At 52.7% G+C, this 16,119-nt stretch overlaps 1 protein-coding gene across 1 annotated transcript; it reads right to left on the reverse strand.

Annotated features, from left to right (window-relative positions):
• Window positions 1-984: 984 nt before the first annotated feature.
• On the reverse strand, window positions 985-15,486 carry HTR3A (5-hydroxytryptamine receptor 3A). Its single transcript, XM_027036556.2, has 9 exons — window positions 14,504-15,486; window positions 12,117-12,283; window positions 10,503-10,547; window positions 7,746-7,855; window positions 6,314-6,483; window positions 4,188-4,348; window positions 3,613-3,823; window positions 3,275-3,496; window positions 985-1,798 (listed from the first exon to the last, which is right to left on the reverse strand). The coding sequence occupies exons 1-9, from the start codon at window positions 14,568-14,570 to the stop codon at window positions 1,500-1,502; spliced, it is 1,452 nt and encodes a 483-aa protein (XP_026892357.1). The 5' UTR covers window positions 14,571-15,486; the 3' UTR covers window positions 985-1,499.
• Window positions 15,487-16,119: the final 633 nt, after the last annotated feature.

A 16,119-nucleotide genomic window follows, 5' to 3' on the forward strand; every position in this document is an offset into this window, starting at 1 on the left:
GCTCCCAAGGGCTCAAGGTCTACCCTCCATCCAGCTTCGCAGGGTGGTCTACAAATTAGAACTGCAGTTTGGGGTCGTGAAAAGGTATAACTTCACATGTTCCCTACTGAAGCCCTTATGATTGGCCAGCCCAGAACAGTTCATCCCAAAGATTCCTTTGGGGTCCTTTCCCTTTAGACTGGCAGCATTTAGTGCATGTCCAGCATGCCTTCCTCTGAGTGACAGGAAGCCCAAGACGGGGAGAAGGATAAGGCTGGAATGAGAAAGGGAGAACCAGAGAAAGCCTCAGGCAAAACATTGTGACACTAAGGTCACTCTGGGTGGGTTCTGGCATTCCTTTCCTCTGAACGCTTGTTAGATGGATGGAGTGATGGAGTGATAGAGCGCTCCTGAGCATGTCTTAAACCCTGGTGTTTGGGACAGGGGACCAAGATATGAAAAGGAACATTGAAGAGCAGGCTCCTGACTCTGCCTCTTTCATGGTCCTGCTCTCTTGGGTGAATGTGCCAGGGGCTGGCTGCTAAGAGTTCCCAAAGGAGATAGTTAAACTCAAGCCTTGGCTTTCCTCTGTCTTCCAAAGACCAGACCAGTGGGTGCTGACCGTGGTGCTGATGTCTTGGCCTCCACTGCAGGATCCTCTGGCAGGCAGAGAGCTCGCTCTCAGCTTCACTGACAGACCATGAGCACAGAATGGTAACAAGACTGTGAGGACTCTCCCAGCATCTTCCTGGGGGTTAACAGAGCAGGGCATTGCTAAGTGTTCATGATCCTCACCCTCCCACCTTGAATTCCACCTCCTATTAGGTCTTCATAACAGCCACTATGTGGTCACCTCCCAATTCCCTGGGCTAGGAAGCACCAAATACTGAAACCACAGGTAATACCCCTACCTCATTTCCACCAGCAACGTTTAACTTCTTCTTCCACCCACCCAGCTGCTGACAAATGGTTAAGAAGAGAGTTTAGGCTTCATTGTATTTTATTACCCCCACCCGCCCCCTACCCTACCATCATCCAATGGAACATGAGTGTTCAGGGAAGTGGCTACAGGTGAGGTGAAGAAGGAGAACATTACGGTTGAATAAACCTAATGCAGTGTTACCAGCCATGTGCAGTAGAGAGTTGGTTTGCTTTGTATCTAAAAACAAGGCTAAAGGGGGAGGAGCAGGATTTCAAAGTGCCTTATTCAGGGAAGTGACAATGGGGAAATCAAGGACTGATACACAGATAAATAGAATGAAGTTAGGGAATGCATGGGTTTTTCTAGATCAAAGACAGCATGTTTTAAAGCCATGATAAGTTGGGTGGGGGGGTGGGGTACAAGAGTCTTGAACATCAAGCTTTTGGGGAAGAGTTAAGGCCCTGCTTCAGAATTACTGGCATTGGACAGGGTCTTGAAAACATCCCTGGCATCTGCTGGGCCCTGAAATCCTCAATCCCCATTCTAACCAGTGCCTTACTACCCCTCCCTCAAAACACCCCCACTGGGCTGTGCCTACTCAAGAATACTGCCAGATGGACCACAGAGTAACCAGGGTGATGCTGTAGGCCAGCACCGCCACCAGGTAGATGCGGAAGAGCAGCCCGTCCAGCACGGAGCCCACATGCAGCCATTCCCGGGCCACCTCTCGGCTCTCGTCCCTCTTCTCCAGGAAATGCCTGATGGAGGACAGCTCCTGCAGCAGCCCGCACACTGCCAGGGAGGCCTCCCGCGGTGGTGGTGGGGGGCTGCCTCGGCCCCTTGGGGTCTTCTCCAAGTCCTGGGGTCCTCTCAAATGGCTGCAGTGGTTCCCCACATCTGGAAAAAGGGCACAGCATTGGCAGAGGAGGGAAGCCTGGCAGAATGGCACGACCACTGTCCCTTCTGTGCCTGTGGCTTGCAGAAATTGTTATTATGAATTCCAGACATAAACAGTATAGATGTGAACTTACCTATTTGTGTACCCAACGTCTCACTTGAGCGAACAAAGAAAGCAACACAGTTGAAGATTCCTGCATACCCCTCCTTAGTCACATCCTCCAATCTGTCCCCAGGTCACTAAGATATGAATTTGGTGTTTATTTTTCCCACGCATTTTTTTAAACACGTGGGCTTCCTGCAGCAATTTGATATCTATTATTTCACTTGAGCCTCACAATAGCCCCATGAGAGAGGCAGAGTAGGAGTGATTACTATTTGGACTTTTTATATGGAAGTGCTAAAGCTCAGAGAGGTTAAGTGACTAGCCTGTGGTCACACAGCTGGAGCATCATCTAAAAGTGAGGCCACCAAGGCTGAAGGTATGTGGACTGTGACTCCACTGCTGTCTCTGCTATGCCATATGGCCTTGCTGCCCTCTCCTTGACTCCAGTCCAAGTCCCTTTGTACCAGAAAATACACCTTCAGCTATGGCTACCTCATAGGTGAGCAGTGAAATTGGGCATTAGGCTGGAGTACTCATTCATCAGTTCACGATGAGGTGGTCTTAGATTAACCATGCATCTCCTGTAAAAGGCCTAGCTCTCGCCAGAAGGGAGGACAAAGAGGGGTGGTGAAAAATACAAGCAGAGCGTCAGCTGGGCCTGGGTTCAGACCAGTCCACCAGTACCTTGGCTCTGTGACTTAAGGCAAGCTAGTTGGCCTTATGCCTGTTTCCTCGCTTGACAAATGAGGATGACAATCCTATTACGGGGCCTGTGCATGGCCTGGGATCACGCACAGAAAGCGCACGTGCCTGCCTCAAAGTGCTCAACAAATACATCAACAAACCACGACTACCACCACCACCAGCAACGAATGTAGCTGAAACAATTTGTCAGGGAGAACGAGCTTCACGTTTACTGTCCCCTGCACCCCTGTCTCTCTGTCATAGGTGTTTGAAATTCGAAGGGGACTTGGTCTCTGGGCTGACTGAATGCAGAGTTTTAGAAATCCTGGCTGCACACTTAGCCATGCGAGGTAAGGGGACCCATAACTGCTGGAGGGGCACCTGTTTGACCCCCTTTTGGGTCCATCTCAGAGAAAGGCAAGTCCTTCCGAGCTCCTGACAGGCTCAGCCTCTCACTTCGCCCCGTCTCTCTCCACACCCGGACTGATGAGGGGAGGTGAAGGTGCAGAAAGGGTCCACTGATGACTTTGGCTGAACTCTGCTGCCTCCCAGTGAGACCCGGCACGGGGTGCCAGGTGCAGGGTGGCACTCGGTTCCCAGCCCCGGTCAGACTCGCCAGCCAGAGACTCTCCACCACGTCCGCACCCCCAGGCCCTCCGTGTGGGACGCCCCCTTTCCCTCTTCACCTGAGCAGTCATCGGTCTTGGCGGCTCGGGGGGTGGCCGGGGGCCGTCGGGAAGCTGTTTGCTCCCCTAGGCAAAGGAGCAGGGCCACCCGCTCCAGGACCAGGTGCCGCAGCCAGGCAGGTACGGGCTGCTGCAGGTCTTGCTTGTGTACCAGCCGCACGATGAGGATGGTCTCAGCCAAGCTCACCACCAGGAGCGCCATGCACACGACGAAGTAGACACCTGTGCACGCGGAGAAGGTCGGGGGACACACAGCAGGTGGGAGGGCGCCGGTTCTTCAGCCCCCGCCCACCCCCACCCGCAACCACACTGTGCTCTTCCCCTGGAGCGGGCTTTACCAATGAGGGGAGTGCCAATGGCTGTGGCCGGCAGCGTGTCCGACACGATGATCAGGAAGACAGAATAGCCCAGGAGGAGTGTGATCTTAAAGGAGACCCTCTCGCCACTGTCCGGAGGCAGGTAGAAGCCCACGATGTCCATGAACATGAGGAAGATGCTGGGCAGCAGCAGGCTGACTGTGTAGAACAGGGGCCTCCGGCGGATGACCACCTAGGACCAGGACAGGAGCTGGGGGAAACCCGGGGCACACAGGTCCTGCACCCAGGACCCCCCAGCCCATCATGGACCCCTCGCTTCATGGAGCTTCCAGCTTGGCCCTGCTGGAAGAGGAAGAACTGGACAGACCTCACATCCGGCCTCTGGATTGAGGCCGGTGGCTGCAGAGGACGAGGAAGGGACAATTCCCCTGAGCTTCCCCATCTGCTGCCCTGAAGGTCCCACGCATGTGTGTGACCTGGAGCTGGGAGAAGGGGTATAGATGGTCTTCCCCACACGCCTCCTGAAGTCTCCCTGGGGATGACGCCCAGCAGTTCTAGCTATCATTTCCCCCACGTCTGTCGCCAGGGCCACTCACGAAGAACTTCATCTCTGCGTAACAGCCGCTGCTTTCCATGCTGAACTCACGAAACTGGGTCAGCACCCCCAGGAGCTCCCACTCGCCCTGGTTCATGAAGATAGTCTTGTCAAGCTTCACCTTTTCTGGCAAGCGCCACAGGGAGATGTTGATGTCCTGGACTGGGAGGGAAGAGACCGAGCCAGCTCTGGAGTCCAGGGCCAGGAGGATGTGCCGGGCCCTGTGAGGGTGGGGCCCGCGGTGGGCCGCACAGGCAGGACTTAGGTGGACTCAGCTCTTAGCCCTCAGCCTCCGTGTCCTCAGCCGTAAAATGAAGTGATAACGCACACTGTATCTACCAGAACCAAACTATTAGAAAGCCCTTCTCTCCTCTCTCCTCTCTTCCTCTCTCCCTCTCTCTCTCTCTCCCTCCCTTCCTCCCTCTTCCTCTCCCTCTCCCTGCCTCCCTCTCTCTCTCATGCACACCTCTTCTAGGTTTCCATTAGGGTCCCCCATTTAGGAAATGAACAAAAGTCAGCATTCTTCACGTTTGCCTTCATAGGGCTGACTGTCCTCAAAGGTGAATTAGGGAAATATGCAAAATCTTCACTTAGAGAAAAGCGGTTTTACTTCTCTGCATCTACACTAGAGACATTAGACATATAGAAAGCCAGCAGCGTCCGTTACAGCAAAGTATCGGGAAAGATCTACGTGTCCACCAATCAGGAAAGTGCTTGCTTAATCAACTATGATGCATCCCAACCCTGAGCTATCCTACAGCAGTCAACATGTAGGCTAAAGATCTAAATATACACTAACTCGGAAAGATGTCCAATGCTTCTTGTGGTCTGTAAAGAGAATCAGGTAGCAGTGGCATGAATGATACATTTAGTAAAATAACAACCTAAGAAATAATTTTCCTGTACTTTCCATAGAGGAGTATGTACGTGTATATGCAAAGGATAGAGAAGGATCTGGAAGAACATACCATATGAGGCTTATACTGATAAAAGCTGTTAAGTCTTGGTGTGCGGAGTTGCTGGTGAAGAGTTCGGGATTGAAGGTGGAGGTCAAAAGTCAAAGATAATTTGCAATTCTGGTTTTTGTGCAAGGAAGTTCTGTATTATGTTTGTAATTTACAGTTAACGTGACGAAATCAAATAGAAGTGGAGGATGCCTTCTTGCCAGAGGGTGATGCTCACTTTGTAGACTTTAGTGAGAACCTCGTATTCATCCATTAAATAAAAGTTGCCAAGCACCTTCCTTTGTAGGCACTGTACTGGGGACCTAATGGTGGGCCGGAAGTCATGGTCCTACCCTCTGTGAATTTATATCTGATCGAGGAGCAGACATTGAACAAACACCTACAAGTGCAATAGAAGTGGGGAGAAGATCAGGGTGCTAAAAATTGGACAAGGGGGATGGCTAGTCTGGGATGAGAGGAGTTTCCCCGAGGCACTGACGCCAGTGCTGTGATTAGGTGAGTAGGAGACTTGGCTGAACTAGGAGTGGTGGGGGGCAGGAGGAGGGTGCAGGGTGGCCCAGGAGAGGAAGCAGCCTGTGAGAAGGGGAGAGAACAAGGGCTTTGGGGCCTGGGAAGGAAGGCAGCTGGGTTGGGCAGGACTCAGGGGAACATGCGTGGGCCGAGGCTGGAGTGGTGACTGTGGGCAGCCCCTGTCGGCCAGGTGAAGGGTTTGGGTTCTATCTCAGGAGTGCAGGGAAGCCACTGAGGCTTTTAGGCAGGGAGGGGCAAGGCCAGGTTTGCATTTAATGAGCTCTCCCTGCTGGCTCTGAGGAGCATGAAGGAGAGGGGGACCGTTGGGGAGGTGACTGAAGAAAGCTGGGCAGAGAGATGAGGGGGAGGGTGCACCCATGGAGAAAAGACAAGTAAGAGACACTTAGTGTCAGATCCTAGCCCTCACCGGGGGTCCTGGCGATCATTCAACCCTTGTGACTACTGGGGAGATGGCAAGAACAACAGAGTCCCGTTTGGAGGATGAGGAAACAGAGGCTCAGCGGCATTACGAAATAAGCAGTAAGTAACTTGAATAAAGGAGAGTGCCTGCTAGGGTGGGCTCCTCAAGTAGGGGTTTCGGGGACCCTCCAACCTGCACCCCCACCCCCCAAAGCTTGTGTGCGGTACTCACTGGTGTGCAGCCAGCTGGTGAACGTCAGCGAGCAGTTCTGCACGTCGAAGGGGAAGTTGTAAATGTCCAGGCTACAGGCGGTCACCACCTGGAGGGGCTTGTAGTTCTGGACCTCGCCATGGTGCCCGACATACACGTACGGGATACTTGGAGACTTCCCCACGTCCACACTGGCCAGGGAACAGGGGCAGTTTGGGGGCTCAAGATTACCTGCCATTTCCAAGCAGGAAAGGGCATTGCTCCTTCATTCCCCCGGCAACCTGGCCACAAAAGGCAGGTGAGGAATCCAGGTACCTCAAAGCCACTTGCTGTCATGAGCATGCCCAGCTGCCCCTACTCCACCACCCACGCAGCTGGGCAGAGCCCAGCTCCCGGGATCAGCAGCCCAGTGGCAATGGGCAAACTTGGTTGGGCGATCCATCCTGGGGATCCATTCTGACCGGGGCTTCTCTTTGCCTAGAGGTCCTGTGACATGAGAATAATCTTCCCAGGAGGAAAAGGAACTAGAGAAATCCTTGAGAAGAAAAGAGGCGAGGTGGACTTTGTCACTCTCTCTCAGCAGATCCCCAACCCCTAGGCTCTCCCAAATGACCACTGTGGCACAGAGTGGCCTGAGCTTAGGGTCCTGAGCCTGCAGCCTTCTGTGGAATCAGGCCAAGAGATAAGAAACTAAGATCCAGGCTACTTCACAGTCTAACCTGGAGATCCAGCTAGGAACTGGGATCCCTCCAGCCCGAGGTCTAGGTCAACTGTCTCCCCTGAAAAGCACTTTGAGTGGCAGCCACGTCATTGGGCAATGTGGTGGGTACCGGCGGAGGGCAACTGGCCCCGGGCCACCTCCTCCTTCCATCTGTGTCCCCCAGCCATCTTCCACCGCCTGGCATTAAGAAGCCCAGGCAGTGGAGCCGGAACAACCTGAAGGATGGGGGGAGGGCATGTTGGCCGGGGCTGTCAGCTGTTGGGAATCAAGGATGGTGGTACCCACTTCACATTGGGGGTGCGATCTGGAGCCAGCCAGGCATGTGTATGACTTGAGAGGTGTGAGTGTCTCCAAATCACCCCTGGGACCACTGCTGGAGCTTCATCCCTATCGGTAATCTCACTGTCCCCTTGAAAACCACAGCTGTCCTTCATTCAGCTATTATGACAGGGCAAATTCATTCCTTGGCTTCCCTTCCCTGGGAAGGGGGCCCTTGGACCAAGAAGTACAGGGTTTCCACATCAGGCATAGAAAAAGAGGAGTTTTAAAAAGAAAAAAGAAAAAAAAAAAAGAGAAAGAAACCAAAGGGGAATTTGGGCCCAAGCCAACTTTACCTACAGTTCTGCAAGCCTGGGTGAGACCTCTCATGCCACAGCAGAGTCTTGCCCCCAGCCCCATCTTTCCACAGCCCCAGAACCACCCAGCCACCCAGCATCAAATGACAGCACTCACAACTCGTTGATGAGAATGTCTGGGACCCAGATGCTCTCGGTGGGGATGGACAGCTTGGTGATGTTGTCAAAGTCCTCAGGGTTCCACTGGAGAAACTCATCTGTCCAGTACTAGGGGAAGAGCAGGGGATGGTCACAGGCGGCCACCCCTCGGGATGACCTCACCGCTCAGTGCCCAGGCAACAGACGGGCATCTTCTTGGGGGAATCACTCAGCAGTACTGAGAGTCCCCCCATCTCTGTGCTCACACTCTCCCGGCATGCAAATATGACCCAGGAAAATGACGCCTTGCCCTGCGGTCATTTCTCCCGTCTGACTATCCCATCCACCAACTGCGGGATCTTGGACACATAGCTTCTTGGGTCTTGGTCTGCTCATATGCAAATTGGGACAATAAGATGCATCTGACAGGGTAGAGATGGTTACTGTTAAGTTGTGATCAACACATTCCTCACTATCCTGTCAGAATGACTGATCTAAAAAGGCAACCTAATTATGTCATTCCCTTGCTTAAAACTCTAGGGATGCCTCTTGCACTTGGGATAGAGTTCAACCTCATGGCCAGCAAAGGCCTGCACAATCTGACCTCCAGCTATCTCTCTAGTCTCATTATTTTTTTAGATTTATTCATTTATTTTGAGAGAGGGAAAGCGTGTGTCAGAGAGGGGCAGAGACAGAGGGAGAGGGAGAGAATCCTGAGCAGGCTCTGCACTGTCAGTGCGGAGCCTGACGCAGGGCTCAAACCCTTGAACTGTGAGATCACGACCTGAGCTGAAATCAAAGTCTGAAGCTCCACTGACTAAGCCACCCGGGCTCCCCTCTCGAGCCTCATGGTTTTTGCCATCTTCTCTATGGAGTCTCCTTTCCACTGCGTGCAAACACCCCACGTCTCTGCATACCTGCGCTCTCCCACACCGCAATCCCTGTCTTCTCCCCTGAGGAGGTCTTCTGTGTAGACTCAGTCAGAGCATCTGTCTGCTCCCTTCTCTGGGAACCTTCCGTGCCCCCCACTCCCCAGGCTGGATTTTCTTTTTTAAATTTTTTTTTTCAACGTTTATTTATTTTTGGGACAGAGAGAGACAGAGCATGAACGGGGGAGGGGCAGAGAGAGAGGGAGACACAGAATCAGAAACAGGCTCCAGGCTCTGAGCCATCAGCCCAGAGCCTGACGCGGGGCTCGAACTCCCAGACCGCGAGATCGTGACCTGGCTGAAGTCGGACGCTTAACCGACTGCGCCACCCAGGCGCCCCCCCAGGCTGGATTTTCATGTGCCCCCTCTGTGCCCTCATGGTTGGTATCTCATTCTTGCCTCATTGGAAATCTTGCTACATTCAACTGTCTGTTCATGTGTCTGTGGCCTCCCCTAGTCTGTGAGCTCACTGCAGGCAGGGCCTGAGTCTCATTCGTGTCTCTAATTCCGGTCCCTTGGCACAGTAGGTTGGCATCCCGTTACTGCTGGGCACACAAAGTGACCCTAGAGGTCCAGAGGTGGGACCTAGGCCAGATGTCCCAGGAAAGGAGCCCTGGGCTGCTTCTTCTTGTGCATCCCTTCCTTTGACGCAGGGAGTGCTCTATATTAAGAGATTTTTCTAGGGCGGAAGAGAGCAGTCTGGCAGGAATCAGCATCTGGCTTCTGCCTCCACCCCACCCTCTGCCCCGCATGCTGGTGGTAGTGGGGAGCACTCACAAGCAGTGGAGGGATGTAACAGAGACCTGCACATGCCTGGCATGTCCCCAGACAGAGCCCCTCTAAGCTCTGACCTCTACGACCTGGCCCCACCCTCCCGCCCCCTCTCGCCAGCTCCTCTGTTTCCCTTCTACTCTCAAATCTGCTCTGCAGCTCAGGGCCTGCCAGCCCAGGACCAGCCTGCGGACAGCAGTCCCCACTACCTGCCCGCTCTCCCCGCTAGCTCCTCACCAGCTCCCTACCAGTTTCCCCCCAGCTCTCCCCCCGCTCCCCCATCAGCTCCCCACCAGTTCCCTGCCAGCTCCCCCCCAGCTCCCCGCAAGCTCCCTGCCCGTTCCCCATCAGCTCCCCACCAGCTCCCAGCCAGCTCCCTGCAAGCTCCCAGCTAGCTCCCCACCAGCTCTCCCCCAGCTCCCCTCCAGCTCCCCGCCAGCTCCCCATCAGCTCCCCGCCAGCTCCCAGCCAGCTCCCCGCAAGCTCCCTGCCAGCTCCCCATCAGCTCTCTACCAGCTCGCCCCCCACCCCTGCTCCCCACCAGCTCGCTGCCAGAAGGGCCACATGAAGGCCTTGAAGGCCTCAGAGACGTTCTCAGCAGGGGCTGAGCGATGTCCCTCAGAAGCTTGGAGGGTTGGGAGGTGGCTGAGGGTGTGAGGACTCGGTGGATGGGACTGCCCCGTGTCAATCACCCAATTTGATTGTCATCACCCTTGGCTTCATAGAAGGAAGAACTTTCTAGCAATTAGAGTTGTTTAAAAGTGCGGTAGCTTCCCACTGAGCAACTGGGCACTGGAGGTGTTTATCAACAGAGACCAGACAAGCTGTTGTTCAAGGTGCTGTGAAACCACTCGGAAACCAGAGGGGGTTTGGAGGATTTCTCCTCCGCTGAGCACGGAGCTTCCTTCCATCTCCAGTCCTGAGAGGAGAGGGGCCCAGACTCCCGGGTCTCCTGAGTCTGTCTCTGAGCCTCTTCCCCCCTCCCCTCACCAAGGCCTCTGACATTCCTGACTCTTTTGAGGAATCCTTCCTGGAAGGGGAAGATCCCGTCCCAGGAAATGGGGGTGGGCGCTCACCTGCCGGTACCAGATGTAGGTGGTCAGGACCTGGTTCTTCTCATCCTGTGAAAGGAAAGAGGGCTCAGCGTCAGTGCCCCGTGGGCGGACGTCCACCTTGCACACGTACCCCAAGAGGAGCCGTTGCTTTGTGTCCCTATTCCTTCGGGAAGAGGTAGTGAAGAAAAAGAGAAAAGGGCCAACCAGGAAGAGTTGGTTGGTCTTTGACTAGGACACATCTAGGAAGAAATACAACTGTTTCTTTTTTAATTTCCTATCTATCTATCTATCTATCTATCTATCTATCTATCATCTTTTACTATTTTCTATTATGTTATACATATATATGTCTCTATGCTACATATATTTTACATATATAATATACGTAACATATAAGATAAGGGAAAACATAAAAGGGGTGCCTGGGAGGCTCAGTCAGTTAAGTGTCTGACTTCTGATTTTGGCTTAGGTCATGATCACATGGATAGTGGGATCGAGCCCTGAGTCAGGCTCTGTTCTGACAGTGTGGAGCCTGCTTGGGATTCTCTCTCTTCCTCTCTCTCTCTCTGCCCCTCCCCTGCTCATGCTCTCTCTCTCTCTCAAAAAAAAATAAACATTTTTTTTAAAAAAGAGAAGATATATAGAAAATATTTTATCTATCTGTATTTTTTAGATGTTTATTTGTTTATTTTGAGAGAGAGAGGACACATATGCATACCAGTGGGCAAGGGGCAGAGAGAGAGAGAGAGAGAGAGAGAGAGAGAGAGAGAATCCGAAGCAGGTTCTGTGCTGTCAGTAAGGAACCCAACATGGGGCTCAATCCCACAAATCGTGAGTTCATGACCTGAGCCGAAATCAAGAGTCAGATGCTCAACTGATTGAGCCACCCAGATGCCCCTATATCTATACACTTTTACATATTTGTATGCCTGTATATCTACATCTGTATCTCCCTCCCACCCTAGTATGCAGTCAAGAAATGCAAAAACACACAGTCCAAAATTCATCACTGTCCCTCATTCCCAACTAATTCCCAGCTTTGCTTCCCGAAACAGCCACACGGGCTGCAGTAGAGACCGTGAGGCCAGGTCCTGCTTGCTCTGGTGCTCTCCATCTCTGCAACTGCTCTCTTGTTTATCTCTGCACAACGTCTGACCTCCTCACCAGGCAGTGCACCCCGCCCTACTACAGTCATTGATGAAGGAATTGATTTATCAATTGGTTTAGGATTAATTGTTCAACAATCATTTAGCAACACCTGTCATGTATCAGGGGCCCGTGTCAGACACCAAGGGCCTAGAAATGAATAGGACAGATGAACAGGACAGCTTATGTGGGGACATGGTTACCATGATACAATGCATGAAGAACCACATGTGGTAAGTGGACCTCTAGGAATAGGGGTTGAGAGAGGCAGCCACAGAGGTGACCCTGGTTTTCTGGTTTGGGCAGCTCTGTAGACAGTCGGTGCTGTTGTCCAGCCTGGCACGGGTCTGTGCCAGATCACAGGTACTCTGGGTACTTGAATGTCCCCTGTGCTGCCCAGGGACCTTACATGGAGTGACCCGGCCTTACATGGTCTCTCACCCCAAAAGGCCCACCTCTGAGTGGGGCAGATTGGGGCCTAGTGCTCACCACGCTGAGGATGGCATAGACAATGACATCGATGGACACGGTGGTTGGCTTCCTCCAGTCCCGCACGGGCCGCACGCCCTTCTGGTAGTTGGCCAGGAGGTAATCTGACAGCCTCAGCAGAGCAGGCCTAGAGGTGTTCTGAGCCTGGGGGTGCTCCCTGCGCCTGGCTAGGAAGAACAGGGCAAAGTGGGCATCAGAGCCTGAGGCTTCCCCCATCTTTTGGCCTGGTTTGAAGGCTATTAAAAGGAAAATGCCTCCACTATTTTCACCCCAGAGTCCCAGATACTTCCACAGACTGAAAGTCCCGTCACTGGAATGTTTTGTCCACAGAGATTCCTGCCCAAATCTGAAGGTATTGTCTCCTAAGGGTAACCTACACACTCATTTCCATGAGAGAGGGGAGCTGGGCTGTAAACGCAGGTGATATAAGACAGGTGAGGTCTAAGTGGGCCAGGGGCTGAGAAAGGTTGAGCAGGTACCTGCCCAGAGGAGGTGGTCTGCAGGAGACAGAGGAGGGGAGCTGGGGAGCTAAGGAGGAGTGGCCCTCGGGATGGGTACTGGAAGGAGAGGGGGCTGCAAGGAAAGGTGGCCCCAAGTACACCATCTCTAAGCCCAAAGGTCTGCATGAAGGTTTGCCTCAGTCAAGGTCAGACCTCAGCGTCTGGCCAGATCCTCGTCGGCTCCTTGACCCCAGCCTCCTATTAACAAAGAAAGAAAGGAGGCATCCCGTGAAAGCTGCCATTCCTTCCTGCGAAATCCTCCCCTCTGAGTCATGCACGCACAAACTCCTGGGGGCAGGTCTCCTCCAGAGGGTTGATTTATGGGCAGATTTGGTGGGTTGGGAAGAGGGTTAGACGTGAGGTTACAGGAAGTGAGGAGAAACTGAATTGTTCCCAGAGCAGGAGACCTATAAGGACAAAATGGCGATGAGAAAACCTAACTCTGAGGTCCTCACCCCATTCTATGGGGGTTTCACGTGCACCTGTTACCCCTCTGGGAAATAGCGGAAGCACTTCCTGAAAGGTGCCAAGAAAAAGAAGGTGAAAGTCATAGGGTAAGGAATGCGAGAACCCTAGAGGACCAGGGCACAGGGGGCAAAGCTGTTAGGGGACTAGCAGGGTGCCTCTGGGGTCTTCCACAGACCAGGTGCCAGTGGGCCTGACTTTCTCCAAACAAGGCTGCCTCTTCTCGCATCTTGTCTATATAATGTGGGCAAATCTCTGCTACAGATCCCCCTTCCTGCTCCCCACCCACTTTCCCAGATAAACTTTCAGCTTCCCTCCGAAGGACAGAGAAGAGCAGAGAGAGGGGGAGGACAAGAGACCACTTATTCCTGTGGAATAATATCAGTTAACACATTCTTCATTTCAGTCTTCGAGCAGCCCATGGGGGCGGCTGTCATGACGGCACAGTTTCCAGATAAGGGTCCCCAAGGCTCAGAAAGGTGGAGACTATGCCCCGCAAGTGGGGGAAATGAGATTCAAATCCAAATCTCTCTGTGTCTTCACTACGCAAGCAATAGCCCTGAGTCTATTGCTGGGAAATGGACCAGTGTGCAGGGAGCCAGACTGGACAGTAATTCTCCCCAGCCAAGAAAGCTCCGAGCCACAGCCTTAACACGCCTCCTGGGTCTGTTGGTCCTGCCGAGCTTCCACAGGGACAGCTCAAGGGAGGAAAGCCAGCACGCACGTGCATGTCAGTTCTTCCTCTCTGTTCAGCCCTGGGACGGCATCCTAATTGTGCCCCAGCTCTCCCAACCTAGCTCTGCATGGGGAGAAAACCTTCCAAAACAGGAAATAAATATTGTTTGTGGCAAAAGGAAACAAATCCTTTGGTGACCCAAACACCTCATATCCCAGGAAAGCAGGAGGAAAGGGTAGGGGAATGCAGAGAAGTTTGGGGTTATTAGAGTTTAGCTCTGGAAGGGAACTTGAGGAAAGGAGGCCCAGGGAACCCATGCAACAAGACCAGGGAAGCTGAGGTTGGTTCTGGTCGCCACTCTGTTGCTAATGTGCTGTGGGACCTTGAGTGAATTATGCCCCCTCTCTGGACACAGCATTCCCATTTATAACAAGAAGGAGTAGACCAAATGAAGTCCAAGGTCCCTTGCAGCTACTGTTCCATGAGTTTGGGAACAGGGCAAAGAAGACAGGAGCCCCTCTCGGCAAGCCCTGCCCTCACCTGGCACTCCACCACCCCTGCTTTTGAGCTGGACCATAGTGCCTTCAAATTCTTGTGCTCGGATGTGGCAAGATCCCTGACTTTCCCGAAGCAGCACCCACTCTGAAAACCTCCCTCCCTCAACCCCTGGGGGAATCAAACATCCCCTACCCGACCTCTGCAGGTGGCCAGCCATGTCCCGTATCTTTTCCCACCCGTCCCCTTACCTTGTCCGTGTGCCAGGAGTGTGGGCAGAAGCAAGGCCAGCAGGACCCGTGGCACCCACGACAGCATGGTGACTTTCCCCGGGTGTGAGCTGCCTTGGAGGTGGCCTCAGGGTAAGACGTGCTGAGAAGCAGGCTGCCCACACTCTGCCGGCTTCATGTCCCAGCCAGCCTGCCTCCTCAGGGCCGCCTTCCACACCTCTGAGGCTGCAGCCTCCCACTGCTGAGGGGCCACCAGCGCTGGACAGTCGCCAAGTTCCTGCAATCAGTCCCTCAGCCGGATCAGGTTTCAGGGCGGGAAGGAAGGAGAGGGAGCCAGTGAGAGGGGAGGCCGCCCAGCTGATGTCATGGGGCAGGACTTAGTCCGCCCCTTCAGCCAGGTGGCCGGGCCAAATGCTCCAAGGAGTAACTTGGGGTGGGGGGCTGGGGGCCGCTGCAGGGGCTCCTGGAGCAAGGGTGCAGCCTATCTGCTGGGAGTGGCCCTGGGCTGCTACCTTCATTTATGTCCCATGGCTAGTACGCTTGGGTAGCCTGGGGCTGGGGCAGGGGGAGGTGCGGCGGGAGCAGGGGGTGCCATTCGTTCACTCCCCTTCCTAAGCAGGGGCCGGGCATCTCTGCACACAGAGGAAGGGACCTGGGTTACCACATGGGGTTACCTCTGTCCTTTTGTCCTCATCAAAATATTTATTTTTCTCAACAAACTATTTAAATTTAAATATTTAAGTAGTAACCTGTATATGTAATTTATACTAAGCAAATATATTTATATATTGTTTCATATACATAATATGTATTATTATTATTAAGTTTATTTATTTTTGAGAGAGAGAGAGCACAAGGGGAGCAGGGGCAGAGAAAGAGGAAGAGAGAATCCCAAGCAGGCTCCAAGCACTGACAGCACATAGTCTGATGTAGGGCTCAAACCCACGAACCATGAGATCGTGACCTGAGCCGAAATCAAGAGTTGGATGCTAAACTCACTGAGCCACCCAGGCACCCCCATAACATGTATTATGAAAATATAATAAGGGTGCCTGGGTGGCTCAATCAGTAAAACATCTGACTTCAGCTCAGGTCATGATGTTACAGTTTGTGGGTTCAAGCCCCGCATCAGGCTCTGTGCTGACAGCTCAGAGCTTGGAGTCTGCTTCAGATTCTGTGTCTCCCTCTCTCTCTATCCCTTCCCCACTTGTCTCTCTGTCTCTCTCTCTCTCTCTCTCAAAAATAAATAAACATTAAAAAAGTTTTTTAATTAAAAAAGAGAATACAATAATACATGCTTATTATAGAAAAATATGAAGAAACATTAAAATCATCCATGGGCTTACTCACTACCCAGAAACATCCCCTGTTAATATTTTGATATATATTCCTCTATAATTTTCTGTTATAATGTGTACAATGAAGTAAATACACTGTACATATAATTTTGCATCCCATCCTGTCCTTTGCTTATTAATACCATTTCATGAACATTGTCAACACTTTCCTTTTAAGGATTTTTTTAATGTTTATTTATTTTTGAGAGAGAGAGAGGCTGAGCAGGGGAGGAGCAGAGGGAGAGAGGGACAGAAGATCTGAAGCAGGCTCTGTGCCGACAGCAGTGAGGCTGATGTGGG

The sequence above is a fragment of the Acinonyx jubatus genome, chromosome D1 (assembly GCF_027475565.1).
Source record: "Acinonyx jubatus isolate Ajub_Pintada_27869175 chromosome D1, VMU_Ajub_asm_v1.0, whole genome shotgun sequence".
Taxonomy (NCBI): domain Eukaryota; kingdom Metazoa; phylum Chordata; class Mammalia; order Carnivora; family Felidae; genus Acinonyx; species Acinonyx jubatus.

Bases quoted from the DNA above. Each gene is read 5' to 3' on its own strand.
- HTR3A (XM_027036556.2), bottom strand. From the start codon at position 14,570: ATGCTGTCGTGGGTGCCACGGGTCCTGCTGGCCTTGCTTCTGCCCACA. The intron at 12,284-14,503 runs GTAAGGGGACGG...TGTTCTTCCTAG, and splicing joins ACTCCTGGCACACGGACAAG to CCAGGCGCAGGGAGCACCCC. The intron at 3,497-3,612 runs GTAAAGCCCGCT...CCGCGTGCACAG, and splicing joins CATTGGCACTCCCCTCATTG to GTGTCTACTTCGTCGTGTGC.